Below are 15,559 nucleotides of genomic sequence, written 5' to 3' on the forward strand. Positions count from 1 at the left end.
CCAGCTGACTGGCAGAGTGCAACAACAGGTGACATATTGATCAGTTTCTTGGCTAGAGAAAGCTGGTCAATGTGACACCATGGCTATGCTCTGGTCCCTCTGGCCTCCTATCAAACAGATTTAAGCCGCAGAAACAATGAGTCGGTAAATCCCCCTGGCAACCGCTTCTCATGCCCGATGGTTTAATAATCTTTCATGAACTTTCAAAATCACTTTAGGTTCATAACATGCCTCAAAATTCACACCGAGGATGAATATAATCCTGTATATTTGAAGACTCCCTTAATCAGAGGAAATCAGCTGCTTTGGGGAACTGATTTAAACTACAAAGTCAGCTTCTTGTGAACTCAAGCTGAACCTGTGGTGTCATAGACATCCTTAAAATACCTTCTGCAATAAGTCATTTGCTCAGTGTAACAGTTTCATTATATTAACTTGGTGGATTTTCCTCTGAAGCTAAAACGTTCATGAATAATTGCCGGAACGATTTATACGGACTAAAATACAAGACATCGCTGCATGTAGCAGGATGCATAAATCATAGCTGCAGTGACCGTGCGTTGACTCATTTTTTTAGCTCCAGAAACTGACATCATTTGATAAACTGGGGAGAAAAGATGGGGGTTGGGATGGATGCTCTAATAAACTGTGACAAGATGCATGTTGAACACGGAGGCTTTGAAAGCTGCTGAGGAATCAGATAGAAAACATACAGAGCTTTCGCTTTGAGAAATGAAAGGTGCGAAAGCAGGCGCGTTGAGCGTCTCAGAGGAGATGTCTTCACACTGCTCTATCTCCCCTGACATTCAGAGCCTGTCTGTGGACTAATACCGTCTCTTACGGATGCATAAACATCCCATAAAGTCACTTGGGGGATTTAACTAGGCTAAAGCCACAATCAGAGACTCTGAACCAGGAATCCCTGACCAGCACCAAAGAATGACTTGTTCTCTGTAACTTACATTGTTACAGAAATCAGACTGGTTCATTTTAAAGGCCATACTCGTACCTGATGCTCTGCTAACCACTCACCTTCCAATCATAGTAGAGTGCTGCTGCACAGCAGCCTCCAGGAGGCGCTCTAGGATGGTCCATTCTCCCATGGTCAGCGCTAGAAGGCATCCACTGGGCCGAGGAAATCAGGAGTGACACCCCAGTGGGCTTCCCAGCCAGCAGGAGAACAAGCAGCGCTGGTGATAAAGTGCTCAAAGTCCACTTGTTGTGCAGAGATGAGGTAGCGAGTGGCTTCCGGTGGATCTCCAGGTGTGAAGGAGCCTGAAAAGTCAGCGACACATCACTTGTGTTCTGCCTTTCTTCAAAAACACACACTCTTACAGCTCTTCCCCGCTCCTAGATGGTAGGACTGTGCGAGTCGCACACGCACACAAACACACACAGTCCTAATATCTATGTAATCCGTTGCCAACTCACTTTACACGTGAGTGTGTTTTCCCCCCTTTCCTCCCTGCTTCTGCTCTGGCGACTCCTGGTCTCCGTTCACTTCCCAAACATCTGCCTGGCCATATGTTCCCTCACACACACCTGGATTAGAGGAGAGCGCAGCTTTCATCTACTCCTGCTCAGTTTGAAGAAGCAGCGGTGCGTGCAGGCGGACATCCATCACCAACACTCCGCCCTTTCACGCTCGTTCTTTGACAGCATCTTGAAGTAGTAAGTTTGGTCAGGCTCGGCTCCACGCGTTCATGTGAGCTGGGCTGCTGGGGGATCTGCTTCTTTGCTTGTGATTCTCTCCTCCATTCTCTTCGTTCGCTTTTCTTTCCCCGGGTTTCTCTTGATCTGCTCTTTATTCTATTTCTTTTCTCAAGGGTTTCCCTTCTGTTCGCCCTCCCTCCTGTTGCGCCTTCGTACTCTCCTGGTTGGGTTCAGGAACAGCGGGACTGAAGCATTGTGTTCCTCCTCAGGCTCCTTCTTCACACTCAGAGACTTGCATGCTTCTCTGGCTCTGGCGGCGGCTCTCCCCCTCCGTCTCAGCGTGCAGCATGCAGAGAGGCAGTTCTGCTTTCTTCTCTTTCCTTCATCTTGCTTTTTCTCCCCCTCCTTTCCCCCTCTTGGTTTCTCTCCGTTTGCCTTCACCTGCCTCCGTCTCCCTCTTCCTCTCTGAGCCAGGAGGCAGCCAGACCGAGCGTGTGTCTAGAGGATTAGAGAGGAATCATCTCTCTGCTCCTCCCCCCTCTCGCTCCCTCTCACTCACTCTCCATCACCATGTTTATCCCCCCTCCTCTTCCCCTCTCTATCCTCTTTATCTGTCTCTGCTCCACCACCATCAACAGCACAAAACAATATTTTTTTTGCCCCTCTCTCTCATAGCAAACAGCTCTCTGCTCCCTCCATCTATGGTTTTGTCATCCTCTTTGCTTTGCATACCGAGCACCTGCTGGAAGTGACAGGCCGATCATTGCTGCTTACTCACACACTCTCATTCACACGGAGCCGTGAGAGGCAGCGCTGTGTCGAGGCTATGCAAGGATACTGAGCTTACATTGGGGAGTGTGTGACAGAGTCAGAACGTGAAGGAATCAGTGCTTGTGTGTGTGTGTGTGTGTGTGTGTGTGTGTGTGTGTGTGTGTGTGTGTGTGTGTGTGTGTGTGTGTGTGTGTGTGTGTGTGTACATGATGGAAAGTTAGTGGCAGTCATTAAAATGAGCATAAATGATGCAGGAAAAAACAATCATGCATGAATACACTTCGAGGTATCATTAATTCAGTCTGCCAATTAATATAACAAAGTAATGACTCTTAGTCACTTTGCACAAAGTCATACTGTTCAACATCAGTTGAGGCCACAATGTGCTTTCCTGTCCTTTTCTGTCCAAACCAGATGTTTCCAGCTTCTAAAGAAAAGCAGTTTTTAGGCTCCTACTAAAATGTTCTGAATAGATATAACTAGGCCCGGCAAAAACCGAGTTTAGCTAGAATACATTTGATTAATTACAACAAAGGCCGATTTTTTTTTAGGCAGCTACTTCATCACACAAATGGTAAGAAAATAACTAATTTTTGGCCTCAGCACTTTCTGTAATAAAAGGGAAACAAATAGAAAACAATAAGCATCTTAAACTCCAACTTTACTGGTCTTTTATTTGCTGGTTTTGGTAAGAAAACTGGAGGCTTATTTCCACCAGAGTCCCTCTATATTAATAGTTTTTAACATTTGAATGTTTTTGATCTGAAACCAAGAGACTGCATTTTTCTGAATATTTATCTTCATAATTTGCAAAATGTTTGACAAACAAAAGAAAGCATAATTTAACACAACAGTTAAATTATGCTTAATAATAAGTTATATCTTAAGCAGTTTAAGGTCATTTTATAATTTTACCGGCATGTTTCTTCTGACAAAGTTTTCTGATTTGAGTCTCTTTGGGGGAAGCAAATAATTAGGATTATGGCAAGGAGGCCTTCCAACCTCAAATAACTTATTGCCAAAGATCAGCATACAAGCAGAAATATGCGAAAATCTGATCAAACCTATAGGAAGGGTTTCATTTCTGTGATGCCAATAGATCTTTAAAGCTGTTTTCAAGAAATAATCAGCAAATATTTGAATTTGACTGACTAACGATTATTTCAGAAATGAATACTCCTTTCACATTGTTTATTATCTTTTAGGGAAAATCCTTGCCTTTCTATCAGAAACCAGCTTCTTGGTTCAATAAAAATGTTTTTCATTCCGCATCTACCATTGGTGTGAATAATTTAGGTCTTATACTGTACATTGGTATGAAACGGGAAAAAACAATTATGAAATAGCAGCGTGCTAGAACAGAATCTGGGGCTCAAACTGATGAATGTACCCCGAAGAAACGTCAACTAGGAAATAATGACTTAAAGACCACAGAAAACACAATTCTACACAATACATGGCAGCCCTATTATATTTACTGCCAAATTAAGTGCTGTTAGCAGTGGTAAGTCTACTTGTCAACACCTTTTTTAGGTCCTACTAAGCAGGATTAATTTGCTCCAATAAAAAAAAAAAACCTACTAATGAAGTATCGAAGTTTGAATAAATGTGTTTCTGCTTGTAGTTTAATCACACACCAATCATTTGCGCAGAAGGGCCTAATTATGTGAAGGTTATCTTGTGTTTGGGATGTCAGGATTGTTTTGTCCTGCAGCACAAAGCTCATTGTGTTCACGTGCCGTTGCGTGTGCCGCACTACACAATATGTGGGTGAGAAGGTGAGGGAGGAGAGATAACAATAAGGCTGCAGCTTTAAGGCGCCTATTAAGCTTACACGCTGAATAGTTTTCTTTTACAAATGCAGAGGTTACGGTCACGCTCATTGTTCTTCTCTGTGCTGTTCTGTTGACTGTTTTGTTGTGACTTCCTTCGTCACTCGCGGCTCCTCAGACCGGAGGGGTAGTAATCTATTCTGTAATGAGCGACTGCACACGCACGTAATCCGGCCTGCCCCATGCCAAGACAATCTGGCTGTACCGTGCCTCACACGTGAGGAGAGGAAGGCAAAACAGAGTGAGGAATAAAGAGAGATGGGGGGGGGGAGAAAATAAAAACACAAACATCTTTCCTGCAACAAGACACCGGGATATTTAACCAAACCTATGTCTTTCTAAGGGGATGGAAGTCTCTGTCAAAAATGATGTTTTTCACTATCTAGGAGCTTTTGTTGGTTATATTGAGACTTTCAAAGACTTTCACATGAACATCCTGAAATATTGCTGCTAGGGTTACATCCTGATTCCCAGGCAAAGCCAAGTGGAAGTTAGATCTATCTACGGATGCATCAAACTGGATGATCTGCCTCATCCAGATTATACAAACACTTAAATCATCTGCTTGTATTTGTTGGAAAGGCCACACATGAACATCTGCAGACACCACAGACCCATATTTGGCATGATCCTGTTTAGATCCAGCTTGGCCATTGCCTTCCTAGGCAGTTCCACTCAGTTCTCATATCCCCTCACTGCTCTGTCAGGGATTTCTCCCATTGAGCTCAATTTCTCTGGTAGAGTTCTATCCTGGCCAATCAGCAAACGGAAGAAAGAATTATGATGATGTTGATTTTCTGCACTGTTTTGGAATTGTAGCCTGACTGTAGCTTTAGCAATGGCAGTGGAGGAAGTGAGCTAAGCCATTCAGTTTGTGTTTGCCACGCTTCCAAATATAGAGCAATTCACATCGGCGCAAGATGAATGTATAAGACATTTTATTGCTGGCAAACATGTTGTGGCCCTACTTCCCACAAGGTTTCAATTTACAGCAAGCTTCATTGAGCTGGTACATAACATACACCACAGCCAAACTTTACTGATTGGGTAAAATTTAAGCCTTCAACAGAGTCCACGCGTCCAATAGCCGAGGGTCTGGAGTCTAGACCAGTGGTCTCAAACTCCAGTCCTCAAGAGCTGGTGTCCTGCAACTTTTAGATATATCTGTGCTTCAGCACACCATGCTCCAATATTCATTCATTATCAGAGCTTTTCAGAGCATATCACAATTTAATTCAAATTTGAAGAACAAGAGACACATCTAAAAGTTGCAGGCCTCTGGCCCTCAAGGAATGCAAGTTGAGTCCACAGGTCGAATGCAAGTTGAGTCCACAGGTCTAAACTCTGTGTACGGAACAAAGTGTAAAAGAAGTGGCTGATTTTTACCAGCTTAGTTTACTTTAGATCCATCTTGAAAAACTAATTTATTTTGGACTGTAAATCACAGTCCATTGGTAATATTACTTCAGAAATTAACTATTGTAGGTTAAAAGGTCCAAATCTGAAGAGTTAGAAGGTGGTTTAGTAAACAATTTTTAATATTAAAATACTTTCAACCCCTGATTCCCTGAATTTATCTGCAGTTATAAAATATAAATTGTTTTTAGATTCTAAGTTATCTACTGATTGATTTGGAAATAAAGAAGAAAACATATCAACGTTAGTATTTAGTGGACATGTTTCTGATCACTAGATAGCAGCAAAGTGCTTCCATACAATCCTTGGTTCGTGCATAATATGCATCAACAGGCATGAATGGTGTATACACACAACGACTTTGCCAGTGTTGTGGTCTGAGGTTTATTTGTGCCAGTAGTCTGTCTTAAAGGAATTCAATATAAAAGAGTAAAAAATAAATGGAAACATATGTCCAAGCAACAACAGTTTTTAAAAATACTTGTTTGGTCATGCGTTATGATTTTCGAGCTGCAGGTCTCCCAGTGTGATATGCCTAGAAAACAGTCAAAAGGTTTCAGGATCCAGGATTCATCCTAATGAGATGCTGTGCACCACCTCAGCAGACGTTTTGATGTAGATGAGCAGCAGCTATTCTGCTAAGAGATAAACTGAAGCTCTTCAGTTTATCTCCAAGGCTGAATCCATGCACCCTAAAGGGAGTTCGTTTAAACCAGCTCGATCTGATTCTCTCAGCCATGATCCATATTTAATGAAACAAAATGACATCAGACTTGTGCAGTGCTTTTCAGGACCCTCACAGACATGTTATAATGTAGGCTGGAATGAAGAAAGATTGGTAAATCAGTCATGCTATTTTTCTGGCTCAGCTCTTTCTTCACCAGAAATGACTCCCCAACCAATCTATCTCCCGCTCCATCGGCAAAAACACCAATTCTTACAGAGTATTTTTATCTAGACTACACTTGAAATAAGACAAAAGTAACTTTTCAAGAAGGTATACTAGTTTGTCATTCTTGAATATAGATGTAAAGCACTAGTTTCAGTGGCAGATTTTTTTTTATTTAACAGAATAAATGTCCTGCTTAAAGTGAAAAAGAAATCTGCCAATGAAACAAGTACTTTTACCCCCCATCTATATAGAAGAATTACTGACAGGCCTATATATCTTGCTGAAAAGTTAATTTTAAGTTAGTTTCGCCGTATTTCAAGAGTGCTAATACATTTGGAGTAGAAACAAGAGTGAAATACTTGGTAAGATTTAGTGTTTTTGCTGTTTAAGTACCAAATACTGGAAACTGTTTAAAAACAGTAGTTAATCTACCTCCAGGTAATGTGCTTCACAAGTCAGTAGATTTAATCACAAAGCTTTAGGTGCCATGCAGTGTTAGGTAGAGGTGGAAAACATTACAGGGCACTAAATTAATTTTCAAAAGTCATCATCAACCAAGGCATTGTGTATTTGATTTTAAAGTTCTTTAGCTGTTACAAATTGTTTGATATCGTACAAGGCCTCCAATAAACATTACTCATCAGTCTCATAGGTTCCATCTACAGTGAAACACTGCAATAAATCTTGTTAAAGTTGTGGCTTGGAGTTGCTTGGAGACAATCTGCAGCTTTATGAGTCAGCAGGTTAATTCATCAGCAGGTAATTGGTGCAGAAATGCTGCTAAGCCACAAAATGGGATGAGGTCCAATATGGGGTATGCACTTTATCGAGTGGCATTAGATCAAGCGCTTTAACCCGCTTTATTTGTCTGGGGGGCTTATGGGACTTCGAAGGTAAAAAGACTAGATTTTTACTCTGATTAATGGATAAGACGCTTTGGCACAGCTCCAGGCACCATGGGACCATCAGGACGCTGGAGGCAATTACAGTTTCAAGCTGGCAGGATGGGACCAATTATCACCTGCCAACCTTTACAAACCATCTGTCTAGTTACAGAAAATAATAAAACCAGCAAAGACTTTAATCAAAGTTCATTAACTTAAATGTATATATACATATATGCAAGAAAAGCAGTGAGCTATTGGGTGGTGGGTTTGCAGTTTTGCGACACACTTCTTATTTTTCTTGGTCTACATCAGGATATTTGTTCACTGATGCTTTTGCTGGATTTCTGCTGAGATTAAAATACTCAGTTGCACCAATACTCAGTTATGGATTTTAGACCAAACTGGTTAGATACATATGCATACACATACTTCAGATTTTTTGTTGTTGTTGTAATACCATTTGAAAGCAGCGTACCCTTTTCCTTCTCTTTTTAAATCACTGTGTTGGTCTATCACATAAAATCCCAATAAAACATGTTTTTGTTTATAATGTAGCAAGAAGTGAACAGGTTTATTCTTATTGTATCATCTGATCCAATAACTTTGGATATGTGAATGTATTACAGCTTAAGTTCCTTCATTTTTTACCTTCCGTTAAGAAAAATCTAAATGTGTATCCATTTTTCTCACCAAGAATCTTGGTGTGGAAATAAAACCTGTGTTTTTAAAAGACGCATCACTAAAGAAAAACAACTAGAAATGTCAGGAAAGATAAGGGATTGTTGTTATATACCTGTTATTGCTGCTGACTTTTTAATGAATGAAAGCTGCAACCCTTAACAGCTGCAAACAGACAGAGATTAATTAAAAGAACATTGTCAAAACTTTGTACACAAAGGGCTTATATTATGCAACACTGCAGAGTGGATAAAGTTAACTGAAAGTTATAAAATGTTCAGACAAGACAAAAAACACACACATACTTCTGTTTTTAATATTTTATTGAACTTTGATTATGTGATCTCCCTAAATGCTCTCTTTTCCACATATTTCACCTTGAGTTTCCTCTTGAACCTGAAAGAGATGAAGATGTGTATTTTACATCTTTTAAATCTACACTCTGGATAGCTGAATATACTGCAAAAGTGAAGCTGAGGGCCTTACTTGGCTCTTTCTCTGGGTTCAATAAGGTTCCTCTTCTGGAAACTCTTGAAGCGATCCTTTAGGATGCTGCCCTCTGGCTGCAGAGTTATGACATAACAAGAAGTGAAACAAAGTCCAGAAACAAATCAGTGTCACAATGTCGTAAGTACGCACAATTCCTTCCAGAAAATCTTGAAATCTTATTCATGGAACGGCTGATTAAGGTTTCAGCGAAGTAATTACAGCAGGAGATAACAGGAAAAAAAGTAGAAAAAGTTCCAACTGACAAAATGGGTCGTCACCGTATTACAGATCAGGACAGAGCTTAGAATAAGACAGATAGGAGATAATACAACAAGGAAAAAAAGCTAAGCTCATCGTAGAATAACGGTGTCCTGAAGAAGGGTTGAGATACAGTATGAAGAAATGAGCAGTGTTAGTAGATAAAGTACCTTGAGCTGCCTCAGGGAGCCAGCCAGCTCATCGCTTAACTGCACATCCAAATCTGGAGCCTGGAATCTGTCAGAAAAAAGATCAAATATAAGATACAAGGTGGAAATTAACATTACATGTAAACGGTCTACCAAGGACTTCCCACTGAAACATGTCAAGCTCTAAATTACTGGAAAAACTGCATATGCAACAACAAACCCAAGTTGACAACACAGTGACAAACTCTTAGTACACTAGCATGGCAGAATAACATTTATGCAAGTCATTTTTGAAGGGATATTTTGGCTTCAGAGGAACATTATGTCCCTTTGAGTAAAAATAGACTACATGTCAATGCAGTTGGACTCATTTTTGTATTGCTTTGAAGTGTTTCTGCACCAGTGAATGTGAAAAGCAGAAATCAGTTTAAGATTAAGTACTTTAGTTTTCCCAGACGTCTGGGCTGAGCTTTCTGAGCCTCCTGCTTGATTCTGCGCTGCATCTGTTTGCTCTTGGTCTTCTCTTCCTGTTGTCTGATGGAGGCCTTGATGGAGCGCAGCTGGAAAAGCTGCTGCTGCCGCTCCGTCTGTCGTCTGCTGGTCAGCCGCTGTTGCTCCTGGAATGGGGGTGAGGAAAAGCAGAAGGATTAGCTGGGAGGTGAAGAGAGTGACTAAAAGCTAAAAGTTTTAATCTTCTAAACTGATATTAAGATGAGTTCCAAGATTAATTCAGAGTGCCTCCGAAGGCAGAATGCAACTGAATCACTTTGTTCTCCTAAAATCTGTGTAAGTAGACACAGAACAGTAAGAAAACATGTTTTCCACAAGTCTTATAAAAAGATTATAACTTGAACGATTGTTAGTTTCAAGCTTTAAGAGATGCTCTGGCGTTCTGGAGCCGACGGTCCATTAAACTAATATCTTCTAGTCCACAGGCTTTGATCTACAGATTATCGAACTACAATGTTTTCTCAGTTATAACTCAGAGATTCTGAGTTATAACTCAGAAATGAAACTGTAGAAATGAAAGCATTTCTACAGCTCCAGAATGGAAAATATGTTTTTCTTTGACCTAGAGATCAGTTAAAATCTAAAAAGGTAAATAGAAAAGAGCTTAGAAGATCAACGATTATCTTCTGGTCTTGGTATGAAATAATAAACTGAACTGTCTGTAGGCCGTCCCTGACGCCGTCAGGGTTAGGTGAATTTGGTGCGCACTTAGTGCAAAAGAGAAGCAGACGAGAATATAAAGATAAACCAACTAGATGTACGATAAGCCATCTTTAGATGCAGAACATTTTAACTTTACAGGCAAAGCTGAATGTTTGGGGTTAATATTTTACCTCCTTGCACCATGTAAATTAGTGCTGTAACAGCGTAATAACACAACCAAAACTACAACTCATGGAACAAGTTAATCCCACAGCACCTTTAAAAAACAAACAATGAATGACCAAATGTATATGTTTAAGGCCTAAAATTAAACATGTACATTTGAGCATATTTAGGAATTTTTAAGCCATAAATTTAAAACTTAAGGAAACAGAGGAGACCACGAAATATCCTTTTCCCTTAAGTTCCCTCTTTACCGTTTTTATTTTTTCTAAAAAATTCCACTTTTTTCATTTTAACCATATTCATTGACTAAAAAAGTGTGTAATTCTGGAGTGAATTTAAAATAATTCAAGAAATCAATAGCCAAAGAGTTTCCATATTTACAGTTATTGAACTTTTAAAAATATAAAAAGGTGCTGAGGTTCAGCAGAAACATTGAGTGCTTTTACGAGGTATCTGAAAATATTTCTCTGCATCGTTAAATAATAAAAAATATGCCTGAAACAAAAAAAATCTAATTTTAGAAAATAAACCAAAAGTCCATAAATTTTCAGTTTAGCTTTCATATTTGCAGGAATGACTGGGGCTCATATAGTTTGATGCTTGTATCTTTGTTCATCCAGTCAATTTACAGCTGATAAAAACTTGCAGAAAATTAAATCTCCTGATTTATAAACATTTGTTAATTTTCTGTCCAATATTTTACTTTAAACTTCAATTAAATTTTTTTTTGGACAACATCACTGTTTCAACAGGTTTTTTTTAGATGGTTGACCATTTGTTTTCTGTCTGTGTGGAGAGGAAAGCCAAGCTGACCTCTGTCTAACCAGGAAACGATAGTAAGGGGGGGGGATGCTGCTACCAAAACGGTGTTCACACTCAATATCTACTTTCTCGTTTGTGACATTTCACTCTTGCATCAATCATCAGTGTGATAAATCCCTCTATTTACAGATCAAGCATTAGTGTGTGCAATGTACCTTAAATTTTTCTGCCTTCTCTTTCTTTATCTGTTTCTCAGATTTTTTCTGAGTCACAGCGATGGCCGCCAGCGCTGCTTCATCATCTTCCTTTGAAGGAGCCAACTCTTCATCATCATTCTCCTCCTCCACTAATCCTTCCACTTGCTCACGAAGATTTGTCTCCTAAAAACAAAAACATTTCAAAATAAACAAGTGAAGTTTCAGTGAATGTAAAAACCACTGCTAGGAAGAAGATTATAAAAGGTACCTCTGTAGCTTTGTCTTTTTTATTGATGGCCAGCTGCCTCTCCAACTTGTCCTCTTGCTTTTTTTTCTGGACCTCCACCTGATGGGCTTCCTGGAGCAACGCCTGGGTTTACAGGACAACAACCAGATGGTTTGGTTTAAATCAACAATGAAGCAGACATAACATCATATTGGTTATAATTTGACTTTCTAAACGAAGAAAATATTGCATATGGAAATATGAGGAGAAGAACAACTTTCTCTGTCCAAGTCAAGTTGGCTGCAAAATTCTTCAGATCGAACAAAAAATTGTCAAATGTTGGTGCTAGCATAGCGGTGAACAACAATTGTGCCGCTGTCATTTTAAAGATTAACCACAGTCTATGGGTAGGTTTAAGATTACATTGGTCTTGCAAAGGTATTCATACTCCTGCTTCAACTGTACCAACACAAAGTAGCGAATGATTATTTAGAAAGAAAATGATGCAAGGTTTTCAAAATTTAAAAGAATAAATAAATAGTGAATCGCGGCTCAGGAGGGGAGAATCTGTCCACAGGACAACGACTCCTCAAATCTGAACTTTATGAAAGAAGAAAGCCATAAGAAATGTAGTGGACACACAGCAAACATGTTAAACAGACCGTGTTAGTTTTAGCAGGAACACTGAATCTGGTCATAGTTTATGAGAGATGAACAGAGTTAAATCCAGGAAAATCCTGGAAACATGTTAGAAGCTTCATAAGACTCCAGACCAGGCTGGAGACTCACCTTCTAACAGAACAATGACAACCATACTACTTGTTCTAACTTTAAAATGTGAAAAGGTACAAAGGGTGTAAATACTTTGATACCACTTTAATAACATACAAGTTGCCTGAGAAGTCATATACTTTGCGTTTTGAGTTACCTGGTGGGAAAAGAAGTCCGGGTTGTAGGATCCACCTGGAGCGATCACCTCTACAGCAGGAAGAACGGACGGCTTCTCATTCAGCTTCGCTGGACGCTGGTGAAGAAAGCCACCATCAACATTCACGCACATGTGACTAACATCAGATAAACTAAAGACAAACGATTAAATGAAAACTGTGGTCAGTCTCACCTTAACTAGCTTCTTCCCAGTCTGTTGCAGATACCAGGGATCAGCTGAAACTTTGGCTGCAAAAGGAGAAACGTTAATGTTGCATTGCAGCAATTCTACACAATTCAAGTCAATAATAAGTCAACAGACAGTACGTAGGCTCTGACAGTACAGGGGTGTGACTGGAAACAGAATGGGGCCCAGTACATGTCCAGTTTGCGTCATTGCTTCAGCTGCCATTCAAACTTTTGATTCATAAAAACAATCTTTAAATTATTGTTTTCTGTCCTCAGATCCCAGAGAAATGTTCACACAACACTCATCTGAGCTCCAGGTTGGTCTTCACATTCCCACAAAGGAAATACTGGGAGCGCAAGGATGGGATCATCACTGGACACACACTCTCTCTCTCACACACACACGCCTACACACCCCCCCACACACACACACCACTCACGCTCTTGTCCCCATATGTCGTAATAGTCTCTGTCTGGGTTGTTGTTGGCCTCTGCCACGGCCTTCTTCACAGTTCTGTCAATAGGCCGTCTGTTCAGCAGCCGTTTCTGTTTCCGTGGCACCACGCCCTTGGCTGCCAGCCGCTCGGCCTTCTCGGCGATCCGACGGAGTTTCTTGGCATTTGGTTGTTGGTAGGCCAGAATACTGTCAGGGGAGGAAGAGGACCTGTTTAGCTGATTCTGCGATGCAGGAGGATGGAGTGAAGACAGCATAAACACAGCAGCATGATGAGGTGGGTGTGTTTCTAAGCCCTCAGATCCCAAGAGAGTGTTCACACAACAGACTCCTGAGCTTTCTGACTGGTGTCTTCACATTTCCAAAAGGAAATACTGGAAGTGCAAGGATGAGAACATCACAGGACACACACACACCTCAAGTCTCTTCTATTGAAGTAGTTTGTTTAAAATAAGCTGAAAATATTAGATTCATAAAGGGCTGGTTCATAAGAAATCTATATAAATCCTTTCCAGTCTGATGGGACTGAAAAAAATGTTCACTGTCATTTCATTAATTCAATTAGTTCAGCTTATACAACACACCACCATAAGTTATATTTTAATTTCTAAAGTAAAAATAGTTTCACTTCCCTGTTTGTCAAAACAATAACACTTATTTTAAATAATAATAAAATAAACCATAAAATAATATCCTTTATGAAAGTGTATACCTTTGATTCAGTGGTGCTGCATGATTTCATTTGTCTGTCAATTTCAGGTTGGTACAAAACATTTTTAGTACCGAGGAACAAATAACAGATAATTCTATGATGATTATATGTTTGATGGGGGAGCTCAGAAAAAAAATCTGTTTTTCTTCAATGACTTTTAATTGACTTATAAAAGGTCATTGACAAATATTGTAATTCCAGGGGTGAGTGGACATAATTAGCTGTTTCAAGGAGAGCATTATGCGTTTTTAGGCACACAGGGCGATTTTATAGCACAATCAAATAACCACATCACTTTCCTTCCGTTGTTATAAAGAAAAAAAATAGGTGTACATTGCAAAGGTGTCTTGAAAGAAATTTGAATTCTTAATTTGATGCCTTCAAATTGGGCTTCTGCCTCTTTCCAACACTTGGACATCAGCACATCTTCACCACAATGCTTCTCATTACGTCATTAATAAAAATGTCCTCAGCTCAAAAAAGTCTATTTTACATAATATCCTCCTTTAAATAAGATTAGATGAAGAAAACATGTTAGAGTTAGTTGTAAATTATACTCCCAGTTCAGGTAAAAGACTGAACACCTACTTTAATTCTAAGATTTACACAGTTTGTAGATATCCTGTGTTTTAGGAAGTACTTTTTTTTTCCTTTCCATAGACTTTGACATTTTGATTTTATTCTTTTAATAAATTGTAGTGAGGCAGAAACACGTGTATGTGGTTTTACACACTTGAAGGAAGTTAACCTTCCATCAAAAGACTTTACATAAAAGGAGGATATGGTTTCTTTTAATCACAGCTGATAATACTTACTCTTTAGGAGGAGGAACCAGAGAATCTGGCTTTAGGATGAGGTCTATCCTCAAAGGACGTGAAGCTTTCCCTTTTCTCTTCCTCCCTTCATCAGCTTGTGGAGTTTCAGCTGAAAAAGAAAACACATGAACAAAAACACATTAAATAGCGAATTAAAACTCAGAAACAAGTAATTTCCAAGTTATTGTTGTAGCTAGTAAAACAATTCACCTTGTGGTTGTGGTTTCTCTGGCTGTCCAAGATCCAAAAAAAACAAGCTATCATCTGCTTTCTCAGATAGCAGACCCCTGAATGAGAAAAAAATATCACATTTAGACACGTTTAAAGCCTCAACATTTTTATAGCGTGACAAAAAGTATTTGTCAACACGCTAGACTGCAAGGTAAATCGCTCAAAAAGGCACATGCAAAACAGAAAACACAAAAACTAGACATAAAGAGTTGACACAGTTTCCGAGGAACTTAAAGCCTCGGTATTTCTTCCTCACCCGGTGGTCCTCTCCTGGTGCCTGACGTCCTCTAAAAACTCGTCTACGTCATTAACGTCGCTGTATTTGTTCCAGTTCTTCTTTTTATTCTTGTTCACTCGTTTTCTCCGGCTACCAACCGAGGCTGTCGGGTCCGAAGGGGACTTAAAACTTAAAAATCCCGACTGGGAGGCAGCCACGCGTTTAAGCCTCCTGCGAGCCGCCATTTTGAAAGAATAGAAAAACAAAGAAGAGCGTGATGTTTCGTCTTTTTTAAGGGCGGTGTGAAACCTGTAGCGCCCTCTGCAGGATTGATGGTGTAACGGTTGATTTTTATCTAAAGTATATATATTTTAAATACGTCATAATTTACAAAAATAATTGCAACATTTTTAATCAAATCAGATGCAGTAAATTATAGAACTTCATGTAAAATTAGACCAATTTA

At 39.6% G+C, this 15,559-nt stretch overlaps 2 protein-coding genes across 3 annotated transcripts in view; both read right to left on the bottom strand.

Annotated features, from left to right (window-relative positions):
* Positions 1-2,463, bottom strand: part of gjd1b (gap junction protein delta 1b) — a 37,730-nt gene extending 35,267 nt beyond the window's left edge. The window contains exons 1-2 of one of the 2 annotated variants that reach the window (XM_027999353.1): positions 1,543-2,463; positions 1,033-1,275 (exon numbers count right to left, since the gene is read on the bottom strand). In XM_027999353.1, the coding sequence (XP_027855154.1) occupies positions 1,033-1,103 (71 nt within the window). In that variant the 5' untranslated portion in view covers positions 1,104-1,275; positions 1,543-2,463. Of the gene's footprint in view, positions 1-1,032 lie in introns of both variants that reach the window. The other variant, XM_027999352.1, reaches the window with a different exon arrangement.
* A 5,974-nt stretch (positions 2,464-8,437) lies between these two features.
* Positions 8,438-15,404, bottom strand: nop53 (NOP53 ribosome biogenesis factor). Its single transcript, XM_028044696.1, has 12 exons — positions 15,133-15,404; positions 14,856-14,932; positions 14,646-14,754; positions 13,105-13,307; positions 12,669-12,724; positions 12,477-12,572; positions 11,591-11,692; positions 11,341-11,505; positions 9,467-9,642; positions 9,047-9,113; positions 8,616-8,692; positions 8,438-8,525 (listed from the first exon to the last, which is right to left on the bottom strand). Exons 1-12 carry the CDS (start codon positions 15,336-15,338, stop codon positions 8,465-8,467), a joined length of 1,395 nt encoding a protein of 464 aa, XP_027900497.1. The 5' UTR covers positions 15,339-15,404; the 3' UTR covers positions 8,438-8,464.
* Between the last annotated feature and the right edge of the window lie 155 nt (positions 15,405-15,559).

The sequence above is a fragment of the Xiphophorus couchianus genome, chromosome 18, assembly GCF_001444195.1.
Source record: "Xiphophorus couchianus chromosome 18, X_couchianus-1.0, whole genome shotgun sequence".
In the NCBI taxonomy this organism is placed as follows: domain Eukaryota; kingdom Metazoa; phylum Chordata; class Actinopteri; order Cyprinodontiformes; family Poeciliidae; genus Xiphophorus; species Xiphophorus couchianus.